Source organism: Glossina fuscipes, unplaced genomic scaffold (assembly GCF_014805625.2).
Source record: "Glossina fuscipes isolate IAEA_lab_2018 unplaced genomic scaffold, Yale_Gfus_2 112, whole genome shotgun sequence".
Classification (NCBI taxonomy): domain Eukaryota; kingdom Metazoa; phylum Arthropoda; class Insecta; order Diptera; family Glossinidae; genus Glossina; species Glossina fuscipes.
This window is the reverse complement of record NW_023998455.1, coordinates 679,396-693,388: the sequence shown is the minus strand read 5'-3', so window position 1 is coordinate 693,388 and position 13,993 is coordinate 679,396. Positions and strand designations below refer to the sequence as shown.

At 36.3% G+C, this 13,993-nt stretch overlaps 2 protein-coding genes across 2 annotated transcripts in view; one reads left to right on the top strand and one right to left on the bottom strand.

Moving 5' to 3' along the window:
- LOC119639229 (zinc finger FYVE domain-containing protein 26 homolog) overlaps positions 1–7,357 on the top strand; it is a 13,899-nt gene extending 6,542 nt beyond the window's left edge. The window contains exons 4-8 of the mRNA XM_038036511.1: positions 1–1,019; positions 2,105–2,354; positions 4,273–5,417; positions 6,706–6,830; positions 6,910–7,357. The exon at positions 1–1,019 is cut by the window's left edge and continues 792 nt beyond it. Coding sequence (XP_037892439.1) covers positions 1–1,019; positions 2,105–2,354; positions 4,273–5,417; positions 6,706–6,830; positions 6,910–7,357 — 2,987 coding nt within the window. The remainder of the gene's footprint in view (positions 1,020–2,104; positions 2,355–4,272; positions 5,418–6,705; positions 6,831–6,909) is intronic.
- Positions 7,358–11,370: 4,013 nt separating this feature from the next.
- LOC119639228 (homeobox protein Hox-B1a) lies at positions 11,371–13,074 on the bottom strand. The gene is made up of 3 exons (XM_038036509.1): positions 12,800–13,074; positions 11,940–12,697; positions 11,371–11,837 (listed from the first exon to the last, which is right to left on the bottom strand). The coding sequence occupies exons 1-3, from the start codon at positions 13,072–13,074 to the stop codon at positions 11,371–11,373; spliced, it is 1,500 nt and encodes a 499-aa protein (XP_037892437.1).
- Positions 13,075–13,993: the final 919 nt, after the last annotated feature.

Genomic DNA, 13,993 nt, shown 5'->3' with positions numbered 1-13,993 from the left:
AAGAATTTTGGAATTTAATCAAGTTTCCTTTGTTAATAATTGAACAATTGATAATGAATACAAAGTTTGAATTGCTTAATAAAATATTGCAAACGATTCGCAAAGAGCTTAAACCCCCAGAAAGAGTTATCGAAGCAATGGGTGCAACAAATAGTTTATGTCCCTTTTGCTTTGACAAGCACGGGCATATCTACGATATACGTTCTAAATCGGATCATAAAACGTCGTTTCAGTTAGGCACTTCGAACGACGGCATTAATACTACAGCATTTATTTTATTGAATTTCAATTTATATCAAACAGATCATCTGATCACTAATGACTGCATAGATTTACTGTTGCGGATATACGCTACAAAAGCTTTAGATTATCACGTATTCGATGTTAATTCAAATTCAGAACCTTGTTCGCAAAGCACTACCGACACGCAACAATCATTGGATTCGTTATGTGGAGCCTTTCAAATGCCCAAGCAAGCCCCCAATCGTTTGGAATGGGTGCGTGATGAAGAGGCTTCGCATTGTATGTGTTGCCGTCGCGCGGCATTTACCATGCTTATGCGTCGCCATCATTGCCGTCGTTGCGGTCGTGTGGTGTGCTTTGCTTGTTCCACACAACGCATGCGTATACCCGAACTTTACGAAGATGTTGAAGTGCGTATTTGTAATGATTGTTACCGTTGCTCAGAGGATATAAATCAACGTAAAACTTGTCGTAATTCAACGGAAAATGTTGTTAATATACCGGTAAAGGTCCGGCAAACATTTATAGAACGGTTTAAATGGAAATTAAGTGGCAATATAACCCACGATAAGCTATTACGTGAGGAATTCTGTTATGAACATTCACCTAGTGTGGCATTGTGTCTATCAATATTGGAATATCATGAGGATAAACAAAAGGCTGTGAATCTCTTGTTATATCATTGTCGTAAGCTGGAAAATTTAATGATACCCAATCCGGAAGTCGATTACGAATTGGTGGCGAAAATGATGAACTGTTTAGCCGTAGCTGCTAAGGTATATTATTTACTTATTTATTTATTCGTACGTAGGGGCACCTTGATGTGACGGAGAACAAAAGTAGTGCTTGTGCGAACGTACAACATGAAATGGTACCGTCAGGGTGGGAAAGATCGAAAGAAAAAAGAACGCCGTGTGGTCCTGTTACAGTACTTAGTTGATAGACAAATCCGTTTTATTTCTGTGGAACACTTCCTTTGGGTATATCTACACATAAACGCTACACAGCCCACATTATACCGCTGTTCGAAAATATCGACAGCTTTCGACAACTTTTCGTTTGTCGTCGTCCATGAGCGTGTGAGCCCTTCGATGTGCGCGGTCGAGAATTTCCCACGTTTGCTGGCTACCGTCTACACATCCAAGTTATACTCTAACTTTGACCCGAAATTGTATGCAGTGAAGTATTTTTTGCACCGCTTTAAAAAAGTAAAGTCCTTAAGTCCTTGAATGCGTTTTTCCACACTTCGAAGACGTGTTGTGTCCAATGGACGTCGTTTTGCATTCTCATGCCCAAAACATCAACGGTGGTCATTTCTTCTAAGTTGACACCATCAAAAGAGAGGGATTGTTCATCACTTTTCCTGTGCGTTAGTACACGCCTATCCCATTTATCTTATCAAATTCACAATGTAAGGGGGGTCGTTAATGAACACCAGGACGAGAAAATAAGAAAGAAGAAAGACGTTTGCTACATCTGCACATGTTATTGCGATAGTGCAGATATTATATAATAATCCATCACTGAGCAAGGAATCGAAGTGTCAGTGAACATGAATATATATCTTTTCAAAATTCTTTCGATTACCTATCATTGCAGAGTACATGATGTAGCACGCACACTATTGCCTTACCCTTTGCAGCAAAGTCTTATAGTTTTCATTTATCGCAGTCTTTCTTATTAAATGGCGACTCGCGAAATTAAATTAAGTCAAATATTTCGACCTAAAGTCGAAATGCCAAAGTTTAGTTCAGTTGAAGGCTCTTAAAAGCTTTAGCAACCTATAGTTGGAGCTACAGCAATCTGAGTTATAACCAATAATGCGATTCACAATGAATTTTTTTTGTATATTTATCTCAAGGTTCGCGGTGCTCCTGCTGAGGTGGAAACGATACTTGAGCATTCCGAAATTATAATATCGGTAGTGCAAAATGGCTGTGAATCTTTAATACCGCGCGATCCTTTAAACTTACGTAAATTAGCCGATTCTCTATTGCAAGCTGAACGTTGGGATTTAGCTTTAGAAGTCCACTTAAAATGTGGTTTCCCTACAGCCGGTGTAATGGCTGCCCACGGTTTAAGTTGCCTAAAAGCCGGTTGTTTTGATACGGGTAAGTTATATACTGTTTTGGTTCTTTTTTTATACACTAAAACATTTGCTGTATTAGAACTTGAACATATCTCTCCGTCCGATGTGTCTCTATGTCTTCAGCATTAAGGAGGAATCGTGTTGGAAATGGATTGGATTATAAGATTTTCAAAAAAAAAAAAAAACGCCTTCTGTAATGAATTAATTAAAGAAAAAGTTCTTTATATAAGAAAAATGATTTGATTTGAATTTTTAATAGGCCTCGACAGAAATGGATGGAATAGGTCTTCTTATTATAAATATTTTTGCAACCATTCCCAATATAACGGATTATTCTAGAAAAGTCTCTGTATAAAAAATTTGCTTTTTTCAAAATTTCTCCACAAAAATCGTTGAGTAACAACCTATCAGGATGTGAAAAATTCGAATTGGATGGTTCAATTTTTTGGATCCGCTTCCACATAACCTCGCTTGCAACAAGTAAGCCTTTATATGGCAAGAGTGTCGCGTACGCAAAATTATGGGCCGAAGAATACTAGGGTGTAGAATATCCCAGGGCATAATTGTCCGGTAAGAAAGTTTCGATTGTCTATTCGTCTTCATAAGGATTTCCGAATGTAAACGTCTGCGGCGTGTTTGTTGCATAAAACGTTAGTGCCGAACGAGCTAGTTTTACAATGACACTTGCTTTTATCTGTAATATCTCCGATCATCTGACCTGACAACTACGTTAATATAATATTGGACTTGGAGCAGATCATTAAAAATATGATTTTTCGTTACATAAAATTTTTTAATGTGTTTTGTTGAGAATTGGTCTATAGTGGTAAATTTACATAAAAATTAATTACACAAAATTTGGCTTGCGTAGATGTATTATTTGGACTATACTATTATTGGATCTGTACTATAAACGGTTTTTTATGAAAATTAATTTTTTGCAGGAAAACTGTTCACAATTTTTAGTACCTTGTGATGAAAATTAGTTTTTGGTTAAAAAGGACCGAACTTCATTGAAATTATACTGATTCACACTTTGTCCCTTAATTTCTGGTAGGAACCTTCTTATGAAATGCAAATCTTTACATGACTACATATAGTGCAATTTCGGTATATTCAGTATTCGGTATATTCGGTATTTCGGTTTATTCGGTATATTATAACGAAAGTGGATGAAGAATTGTATTGTCCGATACGATGTATCGCAGATCGACTTTGCTCGACTAAAATGTTTATACTCTACACCACTTCTAGTATAGGGTTGCATTAAGTTTGCGCAGACGTATGTAGCAGGGTTTAACACAGACCCACCTTTTATTATATGGATCGATTTAGAATCCTGTCCACACCACTTGTGGTACGGGGTATATTAAGTCTGTGCGGGCGTATGTAGCACCCAGAAGGGCTTAAGGTAGACCCAGCTTTTACTATATCGATCGGTTTGGGATCGTTTTCTAAATCGATCTAAGCCTGTCTGTCAGTCTGATGTCTGCCTGATATTTTTATGTTTAAGTTGCAAGTCGCAATGACGAATGCAGGTCCAACACCGTTATTGCCTGTGATTTGGATCGGTCCACTTTTTCGACCGCTCCACATATAACGCCCTATTGTAAAAAGTCGTTGTATGGAAAAAAAATTGAAATTTTCAAAATTTTTCGCTAAAACTCATTGTACAACAGCATTTCGATATTCTAAGTTAGTGCGCAAACTTTTGACCGACCGGAGGAACGCCCTCTCATAAAACGAAAGCTAAAGTACCAAATTTTAGATTTTCTCCTCCTATTTTTTGGATCCTATTCTAATAAGGATTTTCACGAAAATTGACCCTTTGTACGGTAGAACAGTCTAATTTTGATGTAGGATATTCCAATGCCGACTTTGCCAGACTATAATGTTTTAATTTTGTTTTTTTTTCTTTTCTTTTTACTTTATATATGAAGCACGGGAAAAATTTTTGCATTGCATGACCAAATTAACAGACATTACCTTCAATACAACAATTTGTAAATGTATCTTTGGCTCTCCAATGAAAGCGGTTAACAATAATAGCCAATCATCTGATATACCATTTATAAAGCGACCTCAGCATGGACCGCCGTTATTGCGTGAGATCTTAAAGCTGATTGAATCATTGCCGTTATCGAAACCGCAACCGGAAACTTTGCAAAGGGCTTCGATAATACGCAATTCCAGTTCATCGTTAGTGTCTTTGTTGTCGTTAAAGCGTAAAGATAACTTTGTTAAACGCATTCCTGAACCAGCTTTAAATATTTTAAATACTTTGTCGAATTTGAAACGGATTACTAAAGGTCAATATTCGTTATACGATTCTTCAATCGGTAATCGTCAGCAATTATTGAGACAATCACGTTGTTTCGACGAATGCTTATATTACGTTCTCACTTATGGATCCCATGCGGATATTGTACAATTTCTTATGAAACATGATGAGCTTAAATACGCTTTAAATTATTATCTCATACAAAAATTGGAATCTGAGATATTCGTACAATTCATTTATATGGAATCGTTAAAGAGCGGACAAGTATCGCAGCTTATAAAGCAATTGCAAGAGTACGATGAACGTTTAATAATATGGGGACCTACACTGTTGCATACCTGTCGTTGCTTGGAAACGCAAAAAATGTATAATTCGTTATATCAATTGCAAATACTATTACAGGATCCGATCAGAGCATCCATGACTTGTGTCAAATTTTACACAATGAACTGTGATAGTTTTCAACAGCAGCATGCCAATGCTCAACATTTACGTAACGCTCACTTACACCTGCAAGGCGAACTAGAATTATTGCAATGGGAAAATATTAATGCGGAATCCCCAAGATCGTCGAAATCGATCAACTCAAATCGACGCTCGAGTGTGTCCAGTAATAGTTCAACACCTTGTGGCGGTAATCATTTTTTCCTACAAATGGATGCCCGATCTTTGAATGCTCACATCAATACAATACTAAGGCAATTGGATGTGGCAAAGTTTTTAGCTAAATGCGAAATGGAGAATTGCAAAGAAGGTGTAAACGTTGCCGGCGGTGGTCTTATAACTGAAAAAATACTTAAAAAGGTTAGTGATACTTAAATTAAACTATTCTCTCGACTCATCACTTTATTGCTGGACGAGATAGCGTTAAGTGACTGTAGCAACTGTATCGTACAGCGAAAGTTATGTATATAAAAGATGTATGTCTTACTTACCTTACTAAAGTCAGCTGGAAGTTTTAGCTTATCAGCTTGTTCTTCCGAAACATTTATTACGCTCAGCCCCAAGGAATATTTGCACCTTTCCACACCCTACAGTGCCTGTGATTAAGCTTGTGTGGATGTATACAATCTCCGGAAGCGCTTAAAGTAGATTCACCAGTATATTATACCGATCGATTCAGAAAGTGATTCAAAATCACTCTAAGCTTGTCTGTCCGTCTAATTAAAAAAAGTGGTGCAGGGTCTACGTTATTCTTACTTGCTCTTAGAGAGGCTGTTAGTTCTTTCTTTTTTTTTGTGCGCAGAAACCTTAAAAGTTCTTATAATCGGGTTGGTATTGAAAATAGGCCACGCCCTGAACATGGCGACTGCCAAAAAGAAATCAGCCGGAAATTCATATGGCGTTAGAAAAATGTGAAAAACATGAGCAATGAATAATACGTTCTTAACATTCTTTCGGAATAAGCTTTCTTTTATACCTTATAATCACTTGCGCTACAAGTTTGCCTGCAACATCTAAAACGACTTGAGATAAATCCGCCTTTTTTATACCAATCGTTTTGAAAACATTTTTTTCACTTCGCCTGTCCGTAAGTCGCTTTTGCTTTCTTGCACTCAACTTGCATTTTTAAGACATTTTGATCAAATTCGGTGACTTACTCGCGTCCAAGGACGAATATTGTTGAAAATGGTTCGTATAGGGCCACCTTTCGGTCACGGACAAAATTCCTTGTAGGAATAACTACATTCAGCGAAATGATGCAAGGTATCTAACGACCGGTCTTGACCGACTATAGCAAGCTTACTTGATTTTAGATGAATATATCTTATAGGTTATCAGTTCTATTCTTCTTTTTTATACTGAGGGTTTAATTTTAGCAGAAATATTCAAAGCTCTTACAACTAGGTTGGTATTGAGAGTAGGCCGCACAACGAACTTATCGATCTTCGAAAATAACTTGATACAGAGTTGTAAGCTATCACTTTAAATTCCAATAACTTTAATCTTTAATTAAGAGAATCAACTGCATACAATGTTAGTACTTAAGAGACGGTCCGTGATCTTATTTCTTTTCTTCACAGAATATGTGAAAACATCTTTCTGAATAATACCAATTTTTTTTCTGAAATTTCTAATCAAATTTTTTTAGATACGTCTCGAATCGTCAAAAACATTGCCGACTTTATTTGATAACACTCCCGAAAAAATCCAAATTTGTTTATTAATATTATTATGCGGGAAAAATATTGAAGAAGGCTTTGGTTTAGTTTATAGGTAAGTAAATCATTTGTCTTCTAATCTTTCGATTTTTTAATTTAATGCAAACTTAATCTTTGGATTAATTAATTTTTAGAATAATCCAAGATTACAAATTGACATCTTTGAAAATATTTGCAAGTGCAGCGAAATATTTAGCACGTAATCAACGTCTCGCTGAAGTCGATAACCTATTAAGTTGTATTAGTAGCAATAATGGTGTCAGTAGTCAGGATATCGATGAAATATTAATTGTAGCGATTAATTCGGCGACAAATACCCATGAATCCGATGTTAAAATGATGCTGGATAATTTAACTAAACGCGTACATAGCATCGAATTGCGCATATCCTCGCATATATTCATTGGTCAATTGAAATCCGCTTACTTGTTAGCCAATAAATATGAACGTCTAGGGGATATAAGAAAAATTTTGCGTCAAGCCGAGGCCACTAATCAAATTCATATAAAAAAATTGTGTGAAAAGAAATTGCAAATGTCGTGTGCACAGCAACAACAACAACAACAGCAGCAGCAAACTTGATAAGGGCTGTTATGCACATACGAGTTGAAAAAGGATTACGTTGAACAATCTGTATGATTGTATTTTATGGAATTTTTTTTTTTTTCCAATTTCTTGCAATTCTGTTATACATATATGATAAAATGATAAAAAAAAAATTATTTCAATTTTTATCAACATATACATATATATATATATATCTTATTAAAATATTTTATATTTAAAAATTTTGTATTTTATAATGTAATTATGTAATTATTGCAGTAAAGAAATCTACATTTGTTTTCGTTCTACAAAGACCGGATAATTTTCAATTAATTGTTTTGATCTATCAATGGAATTATTTCTATGATCGCATTGCAATAGTCCTTAATCATATTAGTATTAAATGAAATCGATCTATTTTTGAATGTTATCGGGAAACGTTAAAGAAATCTAACAGATCGATTAGTCCGATTGTCGTCCTCTGTTTCGCAACAGGAAAAAATTAAAAAATAGGGAAATTATATTCGATCGTGACCGAATCTTTTTTTACCCGTTAGCGACTAAAAAAAAAATTAAAAGAATTACGTTTTTATGCTCGATAAAATTTGGTTGAGATTAGTTAACTTTTTCATTTTCAGATTAAAAGTGGAAACTTATATGGTGTGCATTTTATGAGTAATAAGCAAGGTTCACAGTATTTGTTGCATAAGCGTGTGGAACTTGTAGCCGTGTCCTATAACTGGATTTGGAAATCTCTCAACGATATTTTCATTCTTGCGAACGAGGGAATGTTTGCCTTAAATGCCACATAGTTGGGAAAACGGACAACCGGACAGATGGACATTTTTAAGTGCATTCCGAATTTCAAACTGATCAAGATTTTATATGGTTTCTAGGATTTTTGAATCGTGATCTTACGCATAATATTATGTAAGCCCGATCAATTTGCCCCATTTGCCCCCAACCAATTTTTTCCCCTTTTGGAAAACAGAAATTTTCTTAGTTTACATGGTGCTGTGAGCTTGTACTTCGTATGATTTGGCCCATTTTCAATACCAACCTGCGTGCAAGAATTTCCAATGTTTCTACCAAACCTGAAGTTGATGGCTTCATTTTTCCGGCAAGGAAACTGTTTGCAACAGACATTACACAGACAGACAGCCGGATAGAAGGACAAACGGACAGACTGAAATGCTTAAATCGATTTTGAATTTGATGCTGGTCAAGAATATATATACTTTGTGATGGCTATAAAAATGCAGTAACATATGCAAGCCTTCCACTGAGTTGCATCTGGGCAAGAAATACAGTTCATAAAACTATAGAATATACTATTCTATAGAATGGGCTATAAAGTAGGCACACGAGTATATATAGCTAATTTAATTTTAAAAAATTACAACAAAAACAAACTAATTATTTACATAACACTCCTTTTATATCTCCTTTCATCCATTTTTTTATTTAATATTTTTTGTTTTATTAATTTAAATTACAACAGAAAAGTATATTTAGCAGTCAATGACAGTAAAATTTTCGTAAAATGCAATATTTATCAACGATAGACATTTTGATTTGACCGTCGGGAATGCATTCGTCGATTGCAGGTTCCTTTCAGACATAGGTTTCGCAAACCCATACTCGGCTGTTCAGCATCGCCCTCAGGCGATGATCACTTACTATCTGTGAGCCTCCAAACTATAGCTCACATCGTTTCCACAAACCACATATCGCCACATTGTCGCTCTTCTAAGTTCCATCACGCACGTTCCCTTTGAAATTTATGTCAAAGGTTTATAAAACAGAATTTCGCTACAAATGTTGAAAAATTCATAGCAATATTTATATGTAGCCAGTTAGGCGTTATTGGGACATAAGCAGCACACTTGTCCCTCGAAACTGCACTGAAAACTTTTCCAATTTCTCCAATAACCTTTGGACTTGGAACTTGCAGTGCACACGATTGGTAAGTCGCGTCACTCATACACAGGCACATTTTCATCGACCATTTCTTCTGTGTACAATATAACGCTTCCCTCCCCTTCATGACTGATTTGGTCCCTTCTCACCAAATTTCAGTTGTTGCTCCAGTTTCTTTTATTTCAAAGTCTTTCGTCGTTCGTAGTTACTTAATTCGAGCTAACTCTCTTCCTTCTATTACGTTTGAATGGAACATTTTGATCTTCTTTTACTATCTTTTACGGCGATTCTTCTGATGTTCGATAGTCTGCAATTATTTGATAGAACCCATAGGTGATATTAGGACGGTTTAATCTATACTAAGGGTAGTGACCAAGAGATTTCATCGATTTAGAAGAATTTTCGAAAAAGGTTTCTCCCTGTGAATCCACTACGTTTGAACAAATAAAATTTAAATGTGAATTTGTTCACATTTTTCATAAAACTGAAAATTCTGTATCGACTAAACGTGGCATTCATTTCATAGCCAAGTATCTATGCGATGAAATCTTAACAAGTAAAAAAATTGAATTCGGTCTTGACCGAATCTTTTATACCCATCATGGTAATTTTAAGAAGTAAGTTTCCCTACTCTAAAATATGGAATGGGTGCGTCCGACTTGTTTTATTTTCAGAGTAAAAGTGCAAATTTATATGGTGTGTGTGTGTGTGTTTTACTTTATGAGTAACAAGCAAAAAACACGGAAAGCAAAGGGTTCACAGTTTTCGTTGCATAAACGTGGAGGACGGTGTAGGCGTGTCCTTCGAGCGGTTTGAGTCATCTTTAAATTCTTTTGCAAATTTCTAAGTGATATTTTCATTCTTGCGAACGAGAGAATGTTTGCCACCGATACTACATAATTGGGCAGACGTTAAATGGACGGACGGATACGTTTAGGTGTAGTCCGAACTTGCAGCTGGTCCAGAATTTACATACTTTACGGATTTTTCGAAGATTGTTTCTGCGCCTTATTAAAGTATTGCAAAAAAATATTAAATTTAGGATAGGCTTGGCCCCATTTTTTTTCTTACAAGTGCTACATAGAATATATGTTCGAATTTTTGTCTCTGCTTTCCTTCTGGAACATACATCTCATCCTTGGCTGATGGATATATAATGATGATGACCTATAAAAGATCTTATTAAGTTGAGAATATAAATAAATAAAAATCTGATTAGCTTATGTACAATTAAACTGAGAGAAAGTATGGCAAAGACGCAGATACCTTCCCCGCCGTAATCATGTCGCTAATATATGCAATTAGGTCTGTCGCCAGGCATAGACAATCGTCGACACGAGGTTCGCATCCGTCCCGTGTAGTCGACGAAACCTCGCCCGCTACGTTTAAAATAAAAAATTTGCTCGTGAATAGCAATGCTGCAGGTGGATTCACTATCGGCTGTGGAGCAATCATATGTGAAAAGTGTATAAGTACTTTTTTTAGTTTTATTCATTCATCAAAGAAAGTAAGTTAAATGCGGAATTTTGTACTTTTAATAATAGTTCGAACTAGTTATTGGCCCAGCAGATTGAAAATCTTCGGCTTCAGTCTTCAACCACTCGGCGGGACATATAAAATGCTTGAATTATGATAAGTGAAGTTCGCCGAGAAGCTCGTTTAACGAAAAACCATACAAAAAATTAGCTTAGGTTCAGGGAGTGTTCCCATTAAAATTCCATATTAGCAAAGCGTTCAGCTAGACGTATGGGTGAAGTGATCGACCTGAAGCGATTTAGCGATTCCTATAGAGATTTGTTCACATTTTTTATACCGACTAAGGTGAAAGTCTTCTACAATGTCGACTAAGGAACCGTTCGGTAATTTCGTACCGCTTTATCGCTGGACCAGACTACATGCTCCTCAGGAATTGATGAATTTGATGGGGGTTTTCGCTGTGTGAGGTGATCATTGTGTCTTCTATTTTCCTTAAAAAAAAACTCATAATGTTTAGTAATAATTTATTTAATTTATTTTATTTACAATTTGTTTAAATTTTAAATATTTAATAAATTCTTTATGTATATGTTTTTTTGCATTTATATACATTGGCCTTGAATTTTTTAGATTTTTCTTTCTTACCAATCTTCTTATCCATCCTCTTCGCCGTCCAGAACGCTATCGCCATCCATTGAGTCATTGCATACTGATAATTCAGATTCTGAATCTTGACGGCTTTCCGACAAAGTCCTTATATCATCGCCCGGTTTTATTTCATCAGAATCCTCGCAATTGGCACTCAAAGCTGTCGATGATGTGTTTACGGTTTCCAAGCCATTGTTGCTATTATTCGCATTGCTTGTCAGCTGGGTTTGCCTTAAGAGGGCTAAGCGTTGTTGCGTCAATTCCAGATGATGTTTACGCCATTTGATGCGCCGATTTTGGAACCAAACTTTGACTTGGGCCTCCGTCAATTGTAGGGTATGAGCTAAATATAAACGTTCGGGTCCCACCATATACTGTTGTCGTTCAAATTCGGCTTCCAAACGTTCCAGTTGCTCCGGTGTAAATATAGTGCGTACACGTTTGTTTTTTATCGATGATTTTTTACCTGAACCTTTTGCGATATGGCATAGAAATAAAGAGAAAAAGAGAGAGAGAGAGAGAGAGAGAGAGAGTAAAAAGTTTGGTTAAGCGGCTTTTATGGTATACTTTTTACCTGTTTTCAGTTTTTCACGTTGAAAATTTAAGCTCGCTTGATGAGCGTGATGTTGATGCAATTGCTGAAGACTTTGTAGAGCAGATGGTGCACCCGTAACATTGGCAGCAGCAGCCGCAGCCACTGCTGCCGCCGCCACAAAGCTATTAGTGCAAGCATGTTGTTGATGGGCCATAGCGGCCACCGCCGCAGATGCCGACGTCGGTGCAGTTGTACTCACGGACGTTGGCAAATAACGATTCATTAGCATTGCTGCTCCACTACTATCACAATTAAAACTATTCCCGGTTACCGTAAAACTATTACAAATATTCGACTTGCTGCCATTATTTAAGTTGATAGTGTCCCTACTGTTGTTGTTGTTGTTGTTGTTGTTGCTGCTATTATTATTATTATGAATATCCTGTTGATAATGTTCGTCGTCGTTATTGTTGCTAAGTTGATTGGGTGAATTGTGCCGACTGCCGCTGGTATTGCTGTTGCCACCGTTGGTACCATTACTGCCACCGTTTAATGAAAGATTAATGACGTTGTTATAGTCCTTGTGTACGTGTGTGCCATGCTCCATGGCACTCTTTTGTAAGCCTAAAATGGCGGCTATTGTAAACGATTTACCCACGTCAAGTGAAGTACTCGCGGCCGCTTCAATAAATTCTTGCGTATGTGCATGATGATGATGATGATGATGATGATGATGATGATGGGGATGGTAATGATTACGATGGGCATGTGTAGGTGAGTTTGCCAATTGTGTTGTACTTTGGTTCTTATTGTTAGTGTTGTTGTTAGTGTTGTTGTTGCTATTATTATTACTACTATTCGGAGAGTTGAGATGATTTGTTAATTGTTGATGATGTTGCTGTTGATTATGCGGATGCAATTGATTGTGATTGTGATTTGCTGCTAACAGAGCTGCCTGCTGTTGGTGTTGTTGTTGCTGCTGCTGCTGCTGCTGCTGCTGTTGCGGATGATTATGATTATGATGATGATGATGCTGCTGAAATGCCGGATGTTGACTATTCGCTGCCATTGTTGCAGCCGCCAAGGTATGTGCATGCAAATGATTATGCGTTGTTTGCGTGTTATGCAAAGCCAGAAATTGTGACAAAGGACTCGCATGATATTTCTGTAGCATTCTTATTACGTTGGTCCCGGACTATAAATGAATATGCTGTCGACTCCTTCTCAATTTACTTGTAAATGAAAGAGAAGGTGTCTACTCTCTATCGTGTTGCGTTGTAAATGCTTTATGACCAGAAGAATATTAAGTTCGTTGTTGGCACTTTGGTGTCAATTTTACATATGAGACCCGAAGCAAAATTTCTCTATGTGCTAAGTATGACAATCTTGCGGTAATAGTTTTAAGTTTTATTATCTTCATACACACACCGTACGGCTGGCCGGTCATTGGTCTCTCTATTCACTATGAAAACGTACCTGGAAAGTGTTTAACGTTTAATAGTAAAAATTTTTTTTTTTTTTTTTTTTTTTAAGTCTTTGTATTTTCTATGTTTATGCATATATCCAATGTAGTTATTTGATATCTGCATTTGTTATGTTTAGGACAATTAAGTTAAAATCTAAGCGAAGCGCAACATAATTGTTGTGGGGAAAACGTACAACAACATATGAACTGTCGTTCATTATTCACTATTTGAATTTTTTTAATTTTTTTTTTCTTAATCAAAAAAAAAAAAAAAAAAACTCAATTGCGAACTTTATTATTAAAGAATTAGTCAGAGGATGAGAATATAGTGAGTTCATCATGCTACTTGTAGCGTACCTTATTTACCTGTACGAGGGGTTATGATTTTCTATTTTTTTTTTTTTTTGATAAGAGCAGCTCGTCTTTACTTAGTCACAAAGCATCAAGCTTGATGGTTGAACGTAACATTATAGCGACAATAATCTAACAATTTTTCTGATCTATAAAGTGCAACTTAATCTTCCAAAATTTCATTTCATTTCGACCCTTTTAAATCGGCCCCTGGTACCCCTGGAGTTAGTACGGCTGTTGATGGGGGTATTGTAAGTTGATCTTGGACTTATGAAAA